This window comes from Pleuronectes platessa, chromosome 7 (assembly GCF_947347685.1).
Source record: "Pleuronectes platessa chromosome 7, fPlePla1.1, whole genome shotgun sequence".
Lineage (NCBI taxonomy): Eukaryota > Metazoa > Chordata > Actinopteri > Pleuronectiformes > Pleuronectidae > Pleuronectes > Pleuronectes platessa.
The window spans coordinates 23,411,705-23,430,861 of record NC_070632.1 but is presented as its reverse complement, the minus strand read 5'-3'; the positions used below and the strand labels follow the sequence as shown (position 1 = coordinate 23,430,861).

Sequence of the window (19,157 nt, the reverse complement as noted above, 5' to 3'; positions counted from 1 at the left end):
GAATTCACCTCTGTCAGACTCAGGGAACCAGGCTCTCCATCCCTGTTGTGCTTCCGCGCTCCGGCTGCTCGCCTCTCCTCCTGGAAGCAGACTGACTGATCTCATCCCCACACGCTGCTTAATATGCCAGTCTTGCTGCGTCCCTGCTATCACTCCGCGGACATTTGATAACCTTCTGAACACGATCTCTGTTCTCCGCACTCTGCAAACATCATCTTCCAGCAACGTCACAAAGGCTCCGTGTGATGTACATAGGGAAACGTGTGGAGGGGACTCGGAGACTTGGAAAATTGCATCTTTTATTTCGTATTTACGGTAATCATGATTAAGAAAGGGAAGCTACACGTTCCTGTCTCAGTTGTATTTACAGAAAAGTCCGAAAATTCTTAATCTGTCATCACAAACACAAAATAAGGAGATCGTGCAGCAAAAGTTATATATATATATATTTTTTTTCATTTTAAGGATCTGTTATCATTGAGCTGCAACGATTCAGAGATCAGTCGATCAACAGGAAATCTGCAAATATCCTTTATAATCAAATTATTTTTTCCGTCCCGTCTGGAGCAAAATACCAAATATCTGCAGGTGTCAGCTTCTTTTGTGTTTGGATTTGATGCTTTTCTTTGTCGTGTATGAAAATAAACTGTTGTTCAGACAAAACAAGACATTTGAAGATGTTATCTTGCCCTTGGGGCTTTTTTCTCACTATTTCACTGTAAAGTTATTATTACTTTATTACATTTCGTAGACAAGATGATTCAGGAAATAGACAGATTCATTAGCTGCATCCCTGGTGTCCTGTATCTGGATTCTGATCATTTAATGGATCCAAACATACTTATTATAATTATATTATATATGTTCTATTTAATTGTTGTTATATGTGTTACTTTTTCATGCACCAACAGAAACTGTTAAGTCTGTGTAAGTAAAAAATGTTATGCTGATTGAATTTGAATATAAAAGTAATCGTTTATATGAAATAAGGTGATATATATGATACAATCTGTTTGACTATAAGTGTAGTTCTGCTTTTATACTGTTAATCATTCCTGTAGAAATCACATGTGTGTCAGTCCAGGTCACATGACAACTACCATGTAACAGGTTGTCAAAGTTCAAATAGTTCAAAGCCAATTTACTCTTCAAAGCTTCAAAGAGAGAAAAGAGAGGATCTGCAGAAACAGATGAGTAAGTCGGAGGAGAAGTCGTTCATCAGGCAGGAGCTCAACTCAAGAGAGAAAACAAGCAGGAGGAAGAAGTATGTCCCCTTATCCAGCTGCCCATTGAGAATCAAGAAAGTTCCATCAGCTCATTGTGATTTGACTCTTATGGATCGTAGGTTTGTTTGAGGCTTAGACTTTGAAAAATAAAAAGAGTGAAACTCATATTGTCTCTGTCTTTTTCAGGAAGTCGCCTTGAAGAATGAAAAGAAGACCATGAAGAAGGAGAAGAAGAAGCAGGAGAAGAAGGAGAAACAGGAAAGACAGAAGATGGAGAAGATGGAGAGGAAAGAAAAGAAGAAGATAGAGAAGGAAAAGAAAGAGAGAGAAAAGAAGGAGAAGCAGGAAAGAAAAAAGATGGAGGAGATGGAGAGGAAAGAATTGAAGAAGATAGAAAATGAAAAGAAAGAGAGAGAAGGAACGATGAGGGGGTTGTTGTATAGTTTTCTCTTCCAAGTTTCAATTCATTCTAATCTCCCCTCCCTCTGACATGTCAATCCTCACATCACTCTTCAATTACTCCTCACATAACTCTTCAAAGCTGTGAAGCTGAGTGGAACCACAGATGTTGCTGTTGAGTTCTAGAATTCAGTTGAGGAACAGATCGAAGCTAAATAACTCAGCTTTAAAGAGTCACGTCTCTGAGTGGAACCACAGACACGACAAGCGTGAGTCAACGACAGACACACGAGATACATGTCTCCTGCGACTTCCATTCACCGCCACTGACGACAACGACACAAGGCAGCAGCTACGCAAGAAATCACTCTTCAAACCCTTTGTACAACTTGGTCCCACTGCAGCACCTGTTACTCAACATGCGGAGGATAATCAGCTCAACAGCTGGTTTGTTCCCCTCCACTCCAGACTGACTTTTCTTTCAAAATAAATGATTGACTAAATAACAAAGACTTTTCATTGAGATGAAAGTTGACTCATTTATTACAGAAGATGGCTGTTAAATCTAAATGATGAAAACCCAACATTTATATGTAAAAAAGACTCAATACCTGTATATTATTTATACATATATTTATTATTTGAAGTGAGAAACACTCGTTCTCCACAGCTGCACTTTCCCTAGATTTAATTCTATTATCTTAAGAGAAACTGATGGATCATATATTTACTGAACTCAGATATATTTAATTTGTTTTCCTGCTCGTGGATCCGCATTAAAATACACATTTGGATTCACAGTATTTGGATCATTTGTGTAACCGTGGACTATTTTAAACAACAACTTTACTTCCTGTCGGGTATTTTCAGGGTTGGTTAAAATCAATTGTCTAGAATTTCACGCCAGAATCATCTGACCTTTGACCTTTATCCTTCTGCTGAAGCAGTGATGAAGCTGAGTGTTTTCCGGAGGTTCATATAGATGTTTATATGAACTGCTTCATCATTGGTGTTGAAATCATGATGCTCACATAAGGCTGCAGGGAGGTTTTTTTTCAAAGTCATTTTTTGTAGCTGACAAAACAACAGAAAATATCTGATAAAGTTCTTTACATCTGATTTCAGATCACTTCATGATCTGCTCCATCTTTGAACAGGTGAAATCAGAAATCAGCCAGAAAAAAACGTTTTCTTCTCCCTGGTACTGAGTATGATGACACAGCACGAGTAGTATGGAGTGAATTATCATTTTTGAGTGGCTGTATTGGCGGCTGTATGCAGTTCTTCCGGCAGGGATCGCTGTAGCCACGAATCTGAATCCTCGGTCTCTGTTTACGGAAGTCCTCGTGACGTGTCACTGTGCACCGGAGCATTGTGGGAAGGGAAGTGGAGCTGACGGCATCTGATGACAGGCTGCTCAACCTGCCAGAGACCCTCGATCAGCCAGCGCTCTTATAAAACACACATCAGACGGGACGATGCTGCTTCACGGAGCCGGTGTGAGCGCGCCGTGACGGGGGAGAACATGTGCCGCTGTCAGCGCCTCTAAGCCGCGGACGGGCGCCCGAAGAAGAGAAGTGGGACACGGTGTCAATGGACCGCGGCGCTGCTCGTTGTCTCGCTCCAGGGAGAAAATAATATAACGTAGCGACGGATTATAATTCCCCCGCCGTGCATGGGCGGTGGGGGGGCGACTACTCTCCCGCATTCACTTGTCGTGTGAAGTTTCTCGAGATCCAGGGTCGAAGGCGCCGCCGACAAAGATGTCGGTCAGCAGCCCCGAGGCGGTGAAGAAGCTGCTGGAGAACATGCAGACGGACCTGCGCTCCCTGTCCATGGAGTGCAAGAAGAAATTCCCCCCCGTCAAAGAGGTTAGCCCCCGGTTAGCTAGCTGCACCGAGCCGCCACCTCGGTGCTGCGACGCTGGTGTCGTTTGTGAATTAGACACGTAGTCATGTGCATGTTCCACAGTTGTTGGTGTAAAGCGGCTCTCCTGTCACCGCTAGGCCTCTGGATGTGGACACCGAGCTGCCCTCACACTGTGTGGGGGATTTTCAAAGTTACATCCGCTGCTGCTCCTTCTGAGGCACCAGGAGTTCCAGTAAATCCACATACCAGTGTTTTAATAACCTGTATCACACGGTTTGGTCACTGGTGTCAGAACGGAGCCTCCACAGAGAGCAGGGAAACTTACGACCACCACTGTTTCATTAACATTTGAACTGCGATCCTTATTCAATGTGAATATGCTTCTGCCATTATTGAAATTGACTTGTAGGTGCAGTTGCTTAAAGGTAATAGCCCCCCAAATTACCCAATGGGGGGAAAAAAGACCACACCTACTACTTAATATTCTTTTTCAGAGACATAATACTTATGTAGGTAAGCCAAACCTTCAATGCAGACTTGTATTTTCATTTGAAATAGCGTATAGTGGGTTACTATTACTATTGATATAGTTGAAAGTCTGGCAATTTTTTATTTACATTTTTTTCAGTGAAATTTATTGGCACGGCTTTTACCTGGTTTGCCAAAGCACAACGACAATATTGAACTCAATCACAGGATCATATTCAAAACGCCAGCCTGTCTGTCAGTAGACAACTGTAGCTTGCAGCTTTATTTCCCACTTTGCAATTATCTACTGCAAGAGACTGTTGAGTCATATTATTGTTGAGCCCTGCAAATTTTTAAATGATACACCCCATCATGAGCTTTGCTTAAGTGAGATATACACATACTGTTTGTGTTCATGTACATAAGGTCTGTTTATTCTGATTTCTGAGTATTCTGGTATCGTCACTAGATATGTTGCTGTTATCTGCCACTTCTTTCGTTACCTTAGTAATTTGTTTATTTTATTTGAGTGTCTGCAGAACTCAGAGATTATTACCCCAGCATAGACCACAACAATCATCATGGTTGGATCGATACCTTTAGTGAGAACTCTTATTGTCAGTTGTGAGAAGCAGCCCTTTATTTCTTCATTCTAATACTGTGGCAGTGTAGCATTGATTTGCTAAGACAAATTCCAATTAAGTTATTGTAGGAAACTTTCTCGTTTCCAATTTCTGTTATTAAAAAAAACAATGCTTAGCCTAAGGTTGTTTGTCAAGGATCTCATGTTGCAGGTTGTGGGTGTATTGACAGAACCAAAAGCCACGTCTGACTGCTGTTTTTGTTTAATCTATTCATTCGTCATAGTGACTTACTGTTTGCGTGAGCTCAGTGGCTTCCTTGTTTAGCAGTACTGGTTATATTTTGTCTGACATCATGACTTGGTGGGCACAGAGTGGTTGGAGGGGGATGGATGCGAGGTCTTTTATAGAATATATGTTTTGTTAAGAGTGTCACGCAGAAAAGAGTAAACCCAGCTTTTATGACATCACTGTGCCTCAATCAACAACTTATTATGTGCTCAGCTCTCAGCGGCTTCCACAGGGCTGGGTCAGAGTTGATTCACATGTGGAATTTTTTCATTCCCCCAGAATTAAAATACTAAAAGAGTAATAGCTGTATGTATAAATATGAGGTTGGTGACATAGGATATTGGGCTCAACCTCCTTTCACTCCTTGTTGCTTAGTGGAGTGACAGCGCTGCGTTTCCGAATCAGAAGGCTGCTGTTCTGTCATTTTCTTGTCACTATAATGCACACAGGGTTTAGCTTGTGTTCGCCAAAGTTATGAAGTTCAACCGACACCATCTCAGCCGGAGCCTCTTTACCCTAATTCCCTGTAATTCCCCATGTATAGCCTGCACTCTGTTAGCTTTCCTATATGTAACAGAGGTCACACAGGTCTTCAAAATGAAATGTTCTTCTGTATTTGGGGCATTTGCTGTTATGGAAATATGCATCAACTGCCAGCTTGGTTTGTTTTCTCTCAGGTCTCCACCTTGGATAAAGATAATATTAAAAAAGAGTGAAATACCTCAGTGAAGGCTCCCTAGTGCCTTTTTTGTTCCTCTCACTGCAAATTGATTCAATCCCTTGACTTGAGAGCAGGATGCTTTGAAATGAGGTGTCGCACGGAACCTTCAAAAGCACACAGCTGGTCTTGCGTCAAAAGGCTGCTTGCTGGCCCATGCGTGGAGCCCTTAAGAAACATCTTCTTTAAATATCGATTTATCATCAACTAGGTTTCCTGGTCCGTGTAAGCATCTCTCCCTCAGGGCTCACAGGAGGGCAGCGAACCACTTTGATGTCACCAACAACCTGAGCTCACCAGCGCTGTGGTTGATAGTGTTGTGTGATTGGAACGTCCTTTTTCCAATTTAGGCCGTCATGTTAATATATGCTTGGCTGTTACCCCAACAAAACAAGCTGAGGATCACCAGGTGTTGCCTGAATTAAAGTTATTTGTACGGCTGTTACAGCACAACCGTGTGGTCCTCATTTACTTCAGTGCTGAAATGTAATTTATTTAATCAGTCAAATATTTATTTATTTGAATAAAGAATTTTAGGTAAAACTTGTATGATCCTTATCTGTCATAGTAATATATATATATATATATATATATATATATATATATATATATATATATATATATAATATTAATACCAAAGCATTGTATCCCTGTTGCCAAAGAAGCCCAAGGAGCCCCTTGTCCTCATTTCCCAGTCCATCTCCCACAGTGTCATTGCACCACAGCCAATGTTTTCTCTGGGGTAAGAGGGGCCAAGAATGTTTCATCGTTTTTTTTTTTCTTTTTCTTTTGTCATAACTTCACACTCAGAACCTCCTTTTCATTGAGCAGCAGTCAGTGAAACCATCGGGGCTTTCGCATTTGGTTGTGCTCTGATGGTTTTTGCATAGCTGAAAAAAACAAACACCTATCAGACATCCCTCCGCTCTCTCTGTGGATGAGTCGGGTGCTGTCAACTGGATGCGTCTCACAGTGAAATGTGACTGCATGCTTGTCAGAGGAAAACCTGCAGAATTAATAAAAGCACCACGGGGAACCTTTGTATGGCTAACTTAGCTCAACTCATTTGCTAGACAGGTCATGACGGCTGTACAGAGACAAAATAACAAGCAACACCCGGCAAGGATTCAGTGAACTGACACTTCTGCTCTGAAGCTCTGGGACTGAATAAGCTTTTCCATTATATGCAACGTCAGTTCCCAAAAACTGCTGAGTTTAGAGACTTGCAATGTCCTGAGGAAGTCAATCTGTGATGCCTAATGTTGATTTGCGAAGAAATGAGCTGGCACTCAGACGTGGGTCAGTTCACCTTTGAGCATCTCCACAAAAAAAAGGTCTTTAGCACTTATCTATCTTATCTTTCTCTGGCATTTATCTAAAAAAAGTTACAAAATACAGGGGAATACAACAACACAGAAAAAATAAGGAAGATTTCATAAAAGTCATTTGACTCAGGAATGAAAGCCAGTTGTATCCATTCCCATGACAGAGGGAAGCCAGATGTTAGTGGGGTTTTTTGACCAGTGGAAAAGGGGCTTTAGTTACCAGCCTTGACTGAGGTACTAGTAACATTCGCTGGTTGGAAGATTATTTAATGAGGCTTTGGTCCGTTTTTTCTGATTTTCAAATCAAATTTGATCAGTATTTAGCTAAATTGTTTGCATTTGTGGAATTATAGAATTATTGGCATGGGATATACTTGAATAATTATTTTACTGTATGAAATAAGATCTCCAAAATCATAAAACTGCCTGTTTAAACAAAATTAACAATCGCTCCAGATGCTTTGACTCGGATGCTATGAGATGCTATGACAATTTTCTATACGTATACCCGATTCTATGAACACATATTAGCTGATACTGAACACGTTTTCAAGCCCCAGTGACTTCATCCTTAGAGACTTAAAGCCAAGTAAAAGTACAACCTTGTTAACGTTCAACTATAACAACCATTGAGGCCTTGACAGAATGACAGTTTCTAAACGTCACTGGTTAACTGGCTGTTTAATGCTGAGATCATCATCCAAACTTGGTTAAAATTACAACTTTTAATGTTACTATCTAGTGGAGTTATAACTGTAGCAACCCATCTACCCTACAATATAGAAGAAAACAAAACTTTGGACGCAGGCTTTAGCTTTTTTAGAAGGACTGATTAGAGCTATCCATCATCAGATATACCATTAACTGGATATGTCTGTTATTCATGCTCTCTCTTACAGGGACATCAGCAGGGGAGAGTGTTTCCCACCACATAATGGTGCCTTCACACTGCAGACAGGTTTCAGAGAAAAGTGAGGTCTATAATTTTCAACGTAAGCATAAACAGTACTTTCTATGAGGAAGTAGATGGAAAGTGTTTTAACATGCAAAAAAAGGAGACTTCACTGCCTTTAGTTGAATTGAAATTAATTGAATTTCATCAGCCAGTAGGCCAAGATGGATTTTCACTGTGGAGAGATGTGTGTTCACAAAAAACTTTAATATGTGTCATATGCAGAGATTTATTGTCACTGGTTGATTGCTCCACTCGAGGCTGAAATAAGAGGGAACTCAAACAATCAGGTTCTAATTTGAAGCATTTATTGGTTTCCTGGTTCTCTTATTGGACTGACGCACAGTTTCTGCAGAACAAACAGAAGGAGATGTGCAGTTCACATCCTCAACCAATCAAAGAGGACTCAATCCCATTAAATCACCTTCATATATGAGAACATACTTGGGGCCAACCTCCTCAATGCCAATTTATTCTCGCTGTTTTTATAAAGAGATGGCCACTTAAGTACAAAGGAGGCTCTTGTCACAAGTATGTTAAGGAGACTTGAAACCCTATTTAGAACTTGATTATAAATAGTCTTATTTATAACACTGTGATTGAAAAAAAAAATGCTCATCTGTCCTGCTGCCCTTGGGACAGAGGCTGCAGATTGTCTGGTTGACTGGATTGACATCTCAAAACCACCCAGCAGTAATTTCTTCAAATATAATGTTTAGTCTGATGAGCAGAACCCAAACATATTGATTTAACAATGATGAAAAACGAACAAAAATGTTCACTCGATTAAAAATCAATTTAAATAATCCATTTATGCATCCCTAAACTCATCAAACAGCAGCTATAAGCTAAATAGCCTATATTAAAAATGAATATGACCAGTGAGAGAGAAAACATTTCCCAGGCGTTTATTAATATTGTGTAAGTTGTTTGTTAAGTTGTAAAAAAACTCGCCTCTCTCCCAGACTGTACAAATCTGACACTTTTTAGTCATTCATCATAGCTGCAGTATATTAATGTCTCAATCTCTGGTTATATTAATAGCAGACTCCACAGGGTGGCCGTTATCTGGGACTAAAAAGCTCTCTGTGTTCGCCTCATTGCCCTGTAATGAACTTGGCCTCTGTGAGGAACAATGGAGCAGAGGGAGCCTGGCATTTTTTTCAAGATTAACTTTTTAAGGAGCTGTATGGTAATAGGCCAGTTCTCAGTTTGTGTTTGCCAGAGGCTGCTTGTGAACCAGCGATTCAAAGGTTCTGAATTGTTGACTTTTAAACGGCCTTGACCTTGTGAATGTTCAAATTACCTGTTAAAGTGACTGTTGCATTGTTGGCCAAATATTTTGGGCAGTATTTCTCACTATCAGGGCTGTTCAATCAAAAGTAGAATGGTTTGCGCATAATTGCATTACACTTTTATCTTATATACACAGATAAGGGAGTGGTGAAATTGCCTTACTGCTTTGTTTTCCTCATGTTGAATTGGAAATTGTCACTCAGTGGTCATTAAGAAAAAAGGGTTTGTAATTCAAAATGATGCTGTATTTCTGTAACCACAGACTTTATATGACAATAAGGTGGAAACACAGCTATAGCACATTCATTCTTGAATTGCAGTCGGACCACATAGTGGCTGCCTGTATAAACACATCAAGGTAATATTTGCTTATTGACTGCGTGCTTTGCTTGCTCGGTTGAGCAAACTGATGTAAGGTACTTTATATACCTGATGTGTCTAGATGCTGCAATATGCATGTTTTTTTTGCATATGAAGTTATATCTACAGTGGTGATGAATGTTGTTAAATCTGCTGAGATAGTTATGTTTTCATTGCTGCTTTTTTATTTGTCTTTGCAGGACTATGCAAAAACCACTTGTATTTAAACTTAGTGGAAGGGTGAGGTACAGGTCAAGGAAAAGACCACTAACATCTGGAATCAGGCCTATGAGAAGACTGATATAACCCCTTTTAAACAATAACAAAACCCCACTAATAATTGGCTTCTGCAATGTGGGCACAATTAAGTCAAGTGACTCTGCAATAAACACATGTCTTTATCGGCTCATGTTCCAATTGGCCGCCTGGAAAACAGAACAGCCAGGTGAAAGCGATCATTTCTTCTTTATTATTTGGGCGACATTATGACGTATATTGAACTTCTGGGCGTTGGCATGTAAATAGCCATGGACATTGGTTAATTATGTGTTTAGATCTTGGAAATGACGTGCAACCTGATTTGTGTCGCTCTATGCAACACATGTGAACAAGAAAGACAGTTTCCAACACGTTGTTTCTGCCGTGCTTGTGACGCTGGTCATGAATCAACCAAACAACAGAGAGGCAATTTAGGTTGGTTGAATTTGAGGAAACTATTAGGCCTTGGTGGAGGTATGTGCTCTACTGAGTGCCATCATTACGGCAATCACAAAAACATACTGAATACTTCATATGTACTTAAAGGGATTGTTCACAGAAAAATGAAAATGCACTTATTCACCACTATGCAAATAGATGAGTGAAGTGTTGGAGTCCACAAAACAGAATTTGAGTTCCAGGGCTAAACAGTATTGCAGCCACATCCAACACAATTGAAGTAACTTGCAACCACATAACAAAAAATAAACAGAAAATCAAACTATACGATTTCTAGTGCATAGTGGTAAATAGATAAAGGTGGTGTACAATTCCTTGCACACCGCTTTTGTCCACTGTAAGCTTCAGCAGATTAGATGTCAAGAAATGTTCTCTTCCAGATATTCAATATTATGCTCTCTTAGTCTGCAGCTGTGAGTTCTTCGTCTCAGGGTAGCACGTTGCATCTTTTAGATGAAAATTGACAGTTTTTTATACTTGAATAACAAGGGGGAAGAAGAGTCAGAAGATAACTCTGTTTGGGGAGGGAAGAGCGAGAGTGGATGAATCAGTTGAGATGGAGCCGTGATGGGGGTTAATACTGCGGAGAGAAGAAGAGGTTCCAGAGATATGACCGGCTTGTGGTAGAAAGATAAGGGCTTCTATTTTGACTGGTAAATGCTGAAAATCTCTTTCTTTCACACACACTGATTCACATTTAGTCTGTGTCCATGTCATCCCCTCCTCCTACCTGTTCTCTTTCTCTCTTGACAATCCTCCTTTCCCCCTTTTCTACTTCTTAGCATCTTGCCCCTGCCAGACGTCTCGCTGGGGAAATCACTTTTCTTCTGCTGCTTCCCTCTCAAGTTGAAGCCCCTTCTTTGTAGATTCACCTGCCCTACTCTGTCCTTTCTCTTTCTCCCCTGTTGCCATGTATTACCACAAGTAGTGTCTACCAGTAGCATAGTGGTGCTTCACCATCAGCACCGCCTTATACGCATACTATTCATGAGTTTACCTAAATGTCTCCTCTTTCCCTCTCTTGCAGGCTGCAGAGTCTGGCATTGTGAAGATTAAGACCATTGCAGCCAGGAATACAGGCATACTGGCAGGTGAGTGATAAGGAGAGAAGGTTGGTGGTAGGGCTGGGCAATAAAACCATTAACTATTGCAATATAACTTGCCCTTTATAGAAGTTTAAAACATGGTCAATACAACGTCGATAGAACTCATTCCATCCGTGATTTGACACACAACACGAACAGCCAATGATAATGACAATAGCGCCGTTCCGAACCAATCATGTGTCTGGAATAGAGTTGAATAATTCTAACCACAGCTGCTTCAGGATCAGACGGACACACATTAAAGGTCCGCTCGTTGTGTGTCTGATGTTTACTTTGTTTTTGATAAATTCGCTCTAGAGTTTAAGAGACTCATGTATCAACCTGCTACACTACACGAGAACCGACGAGAGTCATGAACCGACACACACTCTCCTGCAGACAGAAGAGAAGTTCTTCCCGCAGATTATGACTCAGCGCTGTGTTTTAACTTCATTGTTGCAGAAGAAGCGACGCCTCGTTTATCCAGGAACATAAATATTAACTCAACAGGTTATTTTATAAAGATCAGTTTCACATGTGACTGATTAGAAAACATCAGAGGAGCAGAGTCCTTGTTAATGCACCTCAGTGCAGCTCATTTGATTTATATAGTGATATATATCGATATTGACTGATATTTAAAAAGTTATCATGATAAAACATTTTTCCATATCGCCCAGCCCTAGGTGGTGGTTAATTTGATCATGTGAATGAGATTTTTTATTGATACTGTTCATGGTATTTTAGTTGGTTAATTAATACACACTATCCAATATGAATAAAAATATACAAACAAATGATAATATGAATGTGTTTATATGTGTTTATTTACTTTTTTACTTAATGAAGTCAGTCTGTGGTGAGTCATGCACATCTTACAGTAAGAACGTTACCCTTTTAATTCCTTCACAACATAATATGATGATATTGGTTACTCACGCATTGAACTGTAAGATAGCAAAGAGCTGCATATTCATGAATATTATTGTTCAGGCCTCAGCTTTGTTTGTTATCTGCCCTGATTGAGGCTATAGAGCAGTTTCAAGTCGACTGGTCTCTCATCACTTGAATAGGAAAAAGTGTCCGTTCTGCCTTGATAAACAAATTCCTGCTTTTTGTAACATTTGCAGAGTTGACACAAATCCAACATTTTCTGAATTCCACTCACGACTGTCCAGCTCCAGCTGCCCCCACAGTAGCTGCACTGTTATTCACTGCAGCAGTTGTTGTCTATGTTTGCTTGTTGTTAGAAAAAGATTCTGAAACTTGTTGTGCACATCTGAATCATTGAAGAGACTGAATTTTGTTCACTGTGTTCTGAATAGACGGACCACATGTACAAAAAGTACACTTTCATTTAATAGTCTTTACATGAACTAATGTGAACTAATAATAATAATAATGTTATTGATTTTAATATAGTACAAATATATCTCATATCTTAGAGTAAAAGTAATTGGATGATCTTTTTTCTATAATTTATCAATCGATCAAATATTATTTGTATAGCCCATATTCACAAATCACAATTTGTCTGATAGGGCTTAACAAGGTGCGACATCCTCTGTTCTTAACCCTCAACAGGAGTAGGAAAAACTACGACAATAAACATTTAAAGTGGAAAAACGTAGAAACCTCAACGAGAGCCAAATGTTAGGATCCCTCTCTCAGGAACAACAGCGGTGCAATAGATGCCACTTGTAACTGAGAACATCAGCAATATAACAGTATTTGCAACACTGATTAGAAGAAACAGTTAGTAGGATTGAAAAAGTTGCAAATTAATTGAGGATTTATGGAGTATGTGAGTAGGCGTATTGTATGTCAAGCAGTCTTGTTCTAATCATAGTAGCTGCCACTACAATCAGATGCTACCACGGTCCACGATCCATCCAGCCTTACTGATTTAGTTGTGAATTTACGATTGCATTTTGCATTAATATAAATTGTTTATTTTCGTAATTTTCTGAAGATGTTGTTTCAGAAATTCAAAAGTCTACTAACATAAAATTTGGATTCTTTGAACGGCGTGCAACATTTTGTTTTTATTTCACATTCATTGTAAGGCATTTTATTTTAGCAAAGCAAATGACAACTTCTTTTCATTTTCCATTAAATACCGAAATGAAATGTGGTTTTCTTCCCAAAATAGATCTGTATATACATATCCAGAAAATGCTTTGTGACATTTATCCTTATCTGTGTCCTTGCAGCTCTGAAGGAGAACAGCTCAGAGGTGGTGCAGCCTTTCCTGATGGGCTGTGGCACCAAAGAGCAAAAGATCACCCAGCTGTGTCTGGCTGCCATCCAGAGACTCATGTCCCATGAAGTGGTATCTGAGGTGAGGACAGTGAGCTATTTTAAATGAACTCTGATGTATAAATGCAGCACCCTGAGGCCTATGTTCATAGTTTACTTTTGTACATGCAAAAAATAGTGATCTGTAAATTAATGCCGACTTGAATATGGTATAAGAAAAAAATTACATAGAGTTTTGTAATTGGAAATATAAAACACTTTGAGGCCTTCCTTGATTCATAGTTGTAAAATACTGTAAATACTTTCACAGCAACAAAATATGTTGCTCTATAGCTTGAGTCAGAATGTGTATATTTGGCTGACCTGGTGATTATCATCTTCTGAGAGCCAAGTCTATACCTTTGTCCTTTGGGAAATGATTTTCCTGTGTAGTCCTGAAGGAAATGCATTTCTGGTTGAGTTGCTGAATGTAATCAGTGCAGGGGCGTCCTTCTCATCTCTCCTCAGAGCACTTCCTCTCACCTCCAACACGCTTACATGCCTGACTAGTACTTACTTTGGTGCATTCCCTTATCTGATCTCCAACACTTTCTTATTAAATAGTTTCAGCACTTTAGTGGTATGTGTTTCAAGCACTCCTTCTGTACTCAAGTTTGAGTGTGGTCTCACAGTTGTATGTCATTTTGCATAAAGTTGTCTACCATTAGGTTGTGTGATATGCTAAATTTGAGTAATTTGAGAAAATTTCATTTCTCAAGAGCATGAATGCAGAGCAAACATCTTCAGACAATGCTGGACGATAAACTGCTATCAAAATAAATTTTCATATCAGTCAAATACATTTTACATAACTATTTAATTTAAGTTGAAAGAGTGATTCTGGCCCCTGAGTGAAGGTTGTGGTTTTAAACAGGAAAACACTTTCTTAATGGTAAATGATCAGATTATTTAGTCTTGATATACACACGCATGCACCCACTCATGAAATTATAAAAATCCACTAATCATTGCGAATAGATCTTTTGTTTTTTCCAGCTATATTAGCTTTGTCTAAATCAAATATTGACATTACTTGTATCTTATGGATTGTCACACTTAGTACCGGGCCACTGTTTTTCAATCAGTTATCAATTGAACTGACTCCTGCTTACCAATTCTTGAACTATCAAATATGTACATATTGACATCGACGTCAATGTTCCCTGAAGAAACATTCTGTGCACATCTGCTTGCAAGTTGGCGTTAACCTACCACCTTAGGCTGGCACATTCAGATCAATACAGATCAGTGCAACTCATCAATACCCAATCAGCCATTGGAAATATTGAATGGTTAGTCTGAATGTATTGCTCACTGCTGGCCGTGCCCCCCCCACACTCCTCATTCTATCCTGCCGTTGTGTCCATATTTTTGATTTTCATTGGGTCATCTAGAGAGTTTGTGTGTTCTGTGAAACCATTGGGCTACAAAAATTGGAACTAGGATGCTCCAGTAGTTTAACCCGAACCTAGCAGCTCGTGAGGATTACATGCAGAAAGGTATCCATCTCAGGAAATATGTAACGGTTATAATTTCTCAAACATCAGTGTGGTTCTACATAATTTTCACTTGATAAGTAAAGAGGTCTTGAACCTTTCAAACAACTGGAGTCAGACCAGAGATCAGAGCTGTTTCCAAAGCTGGTACCCTCGCGCTTCAGCACAAGTGCCTTGTTAATACACCATAGAAAGACTGTTATTAAAAGCTTTATTGAGCCATCCCAGGCTCTCCACATTCTGATGTCAGGCAATTTTTTTAATTAGGCTTACATACGTTTCAAAGCTCCTGCCTTTGGTGGGGGAGCCTAAGTGCTCACTCCCAGAATAAATACTCTCACAAGAGAAGTGTGACATGACGGGCTGTGCTGTGAAATTTTTTTTAACTACCGTCTTTCTTCTCTTCAGTCGATATTATGCACATTTGGGAAGCAGCTAATCATCATGACTAATTCATGCAGTGGACCATATCAGAAGCTCATTTAAAAAGAAAGGCCCAATTTAAAATCTTCACGTTTTGCTTTGTTTGAAAAGTTCAAAACCTTATAATAATTGATTAACAATCACATAGAAAAATATTTCAGATGTGGTTAAAACATATTTATATATATATGTTAATGCCTCTTTAACAGCAACTCTGAAGGTTTAACAGCTACCTAAGGGCCTCACACTACCGTAGTATTGATCCTTGAGATTTCACTGCAGAGAAACATCTCAGACGGAGAGAGACGTTGGTGGATAGTTGATGTCATTATGTTTCCTTGGTTGATTCAATAAAATTCAGTAAAGTCAATGATGAAGCAAATAGTTCACAAATTGCATCTTAACACCAGTAGGAATGTTTGGGAGTGGTAATGAAGCTTAAACTCTTTGAACAGGGACACATGCCTAACCCACATGCCTTGTACATGTAGCTAAAAATAAAATCTTCGGATGGAAAACCATAAGACATCAATTTGATAATCACGCAATTGTTTCCGTGATTAATCCATTATCAGTGTTCCATCCTCTCAAACGTTAGAATTTTCAGATTTTTAAATTTTTTTACTGTAAAGTTATCTTTTGGTTTTATAGTCTCCTTGATTTTTTATTATTATTTATTTATGCTTAATGGGGGTTAACCCTAACACTAAAAATTAATTTTAGTCTTCATTGAAAAAAGATGTTGGTTGCAGTTCTAACATGGACACAAACCAAACTTGTATATTACCCCTGTGTCTCCAGCCAGTCAGTCAACAAGACAGCTTGACCCAAGAAAGGAGACACCATGTCACTTAAAGTCAGCATCAAGCGACATAATATCAACTGGCAGCTACATTTGGTGTTTTTGAGCTCAGTGATATCGTGACCCCCGGAGCAGGCAGCACCAGCTGCTCCCTCAAGTGTGTTTTTGTGCATGTCTGGGATTATAAACTGTGTGTTTGACCTCAGGTTGATTTCTCATTGCTTTTTGTCTATTAAAAGCCTGTGACTGTGATTATGCCTCCTGATGTTCAACTATAAATCTCTGTGAGTACTGTAATTGAAGTTTGTTTTTATGTGTGTAACAGGGAGCAGCGGGGAACATCATCAACATGTTGTGGCAGCTGATGGAAAATGGTTTGGAGGAGCTGAAACTTCTGCAGACGGTCCTCGTCCTGCTGACCACCAACACAGTTGTACATGATGAAGTACTTTCCAAGGTACCAGGCCAACAAACTCCTAAATCTCACAACTCTTTACATGCACCACTCCGTTGAATCTATTCCTTTGTACTGTACTGGTGGACTCGTGAATTTAATATGGAATGTGCAGCATTTTAACACTGTGCCAAATTACATGATCTATCGAACTGTCCCACTGTGTTCACACAATGCATTTTATGTTCCACTCCTGCCCTTGTCTTTCCAGGCCATTGTGCTGTGCTTCCGTCTCCACTTCACCAAGGACACCATCACCAACAACACAGCGGCCGCCACCGTCAGGCAGGTCGTCACTGTGGTGTTCGAAAGGATGGTGGCAGAGGACGAGCGTTTCAAAGGTTGGAAGCTGGCGCTGCTATTCGGTCGAAATGGGGAGAGGATATAATCCTGGTATTAGCATCTGTCCTGAGAGATCCGATCCCAAGTGGACAACATTAGGTTCTTCAGTTCGCACCTGAATGCATCCTGAACGTGTCTCCTGTGACCACTTGTGATCACATCTCAATTTCCCACTCAGAATAAATTAATCACTACATCTGTGTTCATGAAGACCAAGATATTTATTTAAATTTCAACCAATATGAGTACAGATCAGAGTGCGTCTGCTGGGTGGGGGGGTTCTCATATTTAGCCCAGGACAGATATGTGTTCACACAGTAAAAAGTCCAGACCATGTTCAAATGTGGTCTGAGTGATCAGATCTCAGACCATGTTCCTGTACTTGGCGTTAAAGACTTGTGATTGGATCACTCGGGACATTATCAACCAGGTCTGAACAGTGTATATAGTGATGGAGGTTCAGTGAGTCAGTGCATACAAAATATTCAGAAATGGGACTTCAAACATCCTGAGCTCATCTACATAGAGACTACTGAGTGTGTAAGGATTCACGAGTTTAAATCCAGAGAAAGTTAGTAGCTACAATGAGTAAAGTTCTATCCTATTTAATAGAATAAAAGGTGGCTGTTATTTCCTTGTATACACTGAAGTTTAATCTGTAGTCTGATCTGATTTACTGTTGTACTATCAATACATATCTTAAATTCCTACAATGATTACCCCCTTCCTCCTCAGGCATTGTGGAGCATCCTCCTCCAGTCCAGGGAAACACCAACAGACGGTCTGTTAGTACCCTGAGACCCAGTGCTAAAGATGCATACATGCTGTTCCAGGTAAGCCCACAAGGGGGCAACAGCCTTCAACACAGCATTGCATTATCCTTTCATTGGCCTCGGGGTAAAACCCTTATCTGAGCTGGCTTTGAAACGTGGCTCATGAGCTCATCGTGTGTGGACTACAGAATCAGAGTAGTTCCCATTTCTGCTAAAAATATTTATCACTACCTTGTAATTTATTGAATCTGTGCTTTTAAATTTAATCTGCACAAATTCAAAAGTCCGTTGTCCTCAAGTCCCTCATCATTCCTCACCCACACTATACTGTTGTGTGATGAGGATGTTCTGCCAGCAGAACTCAGTGACTGCACTGTTTCAACCACTGTGATGAGTGTAGGACATAACAATCCATTGTTGTGAATGCTGCTCTGTGCCTCTGTGCAGGACTTGTGCCAGCTCGTCAACGCTGATGCCCCCTACTGGCTAGTAGGGATGACAGAGATGACACGGACATTTGGCCTGGAGCTGCTGGAGTCTGTTCTCAATGATTTCCCAGGGGTATTCTTACAGGTATGTACTGTGTCACATATTTGTTGTGGTGTTATTAGATAAGGAATCTACCTATTGTACAAACTGCCAGAATAGATGGATAATAAAAATACAGACCTACTCATTATTTTTAATTAATCAGATATTTCTGTTATTTTATCCACCTCTTGTATATTTTAAATATCTTTATGTCAGAGATTGTGTTGTCTTTGAATCTCACACCGTTCTAAACGTCCCTCTCTCTCTGTTCCATATCCAGCACCAGGAGTTCAGTTTCCTGTTGAAGGAACGAGTGTGTCCACTTGTGATCAAGCTCTTCTCCCCCAACATCAAGTTCCGTCAGGGCAGCAGCAGTGCTGCCTCGCCGGCACCTGTGGAGAAACCGTACTTTCCCATCTGCATGAGGCTCCTGCGTGTAGTGTCAGTCCTCATCAAACACTTCTACACCCTACTGGTGAGGAACCGATCTGCGTGACGGTCGACCGGCCAGAGCTGCTGCCTGATGGATGGTTTATGAGCAAGAGATTTCCCCCAGAACAGAGCTGATATACTTACTTGATTTGGTCTGATTAGCATTGGATTAGCGTAGCTGTACTTTTTGTCTTAGTTCTGCTCCATGTACCTCAATGGGAATAGCTGCATCTAATTAATTCAGCACTGCTGCGGTTTTTATTTAGTGATATTGTATCAAACCCTGTGGTAGAAATCTGTCTTTTTGCCCATGTCAAGA

The 19,157-nt window shown here is 40.0% G+C and overlaps 1 protein-coding gene across 2 annotated transcripts in view; it reads left to right on the top strand.

Moving 5' to 3' along the window:
- The first annotated feature begins 3,009 nt into the window (after positions 1–3,009).
- Positions 3,010–19,157, top strand: part of mon2 (MON2 homolog, regulator of endosome-to-Golgi trafficking) — a 38,409-nt gene continuing 22,261 nt past the window's right edge. Inside the window, exons 1-8 of one of the 2 annotated variants that reach the window (XM_053426852.1) lie at positions 3,010–3,496; positions 11,230–11,293; positions 13,501–13,628; positions 16,632–16,763; positions 16,972–17,101; positions 17,838–17,935; positions 18,323–18,448; positions 18,687–18,881. In XM_053426852.1, coding sequence (XP_053282827.1) covers positions 3,389–3,496; positions 11,230–11,293; positions 13,501–13,628; positions 16,632–16,763; positions 16,972–17,101; positions 17,838–17,935; positions 18,323–18,448; positions 18,687–18,881 — 981 coding nt within the window. In that variant the 5' untranslated portion in view covers positions 3,010–3,388. The remainder of the gene's footprint in view (positions 3,497–11,229; positions 11,294–13,500; positions 13,629–16,631; positions 16,764–16,971; positions 17,102–17,837; positions 17,936–18,322; positions 18,449–18,686; positions 18,882–19,157) is intronic. The other variant, XM_053426853.1, reaches the window with a different exon arrangement.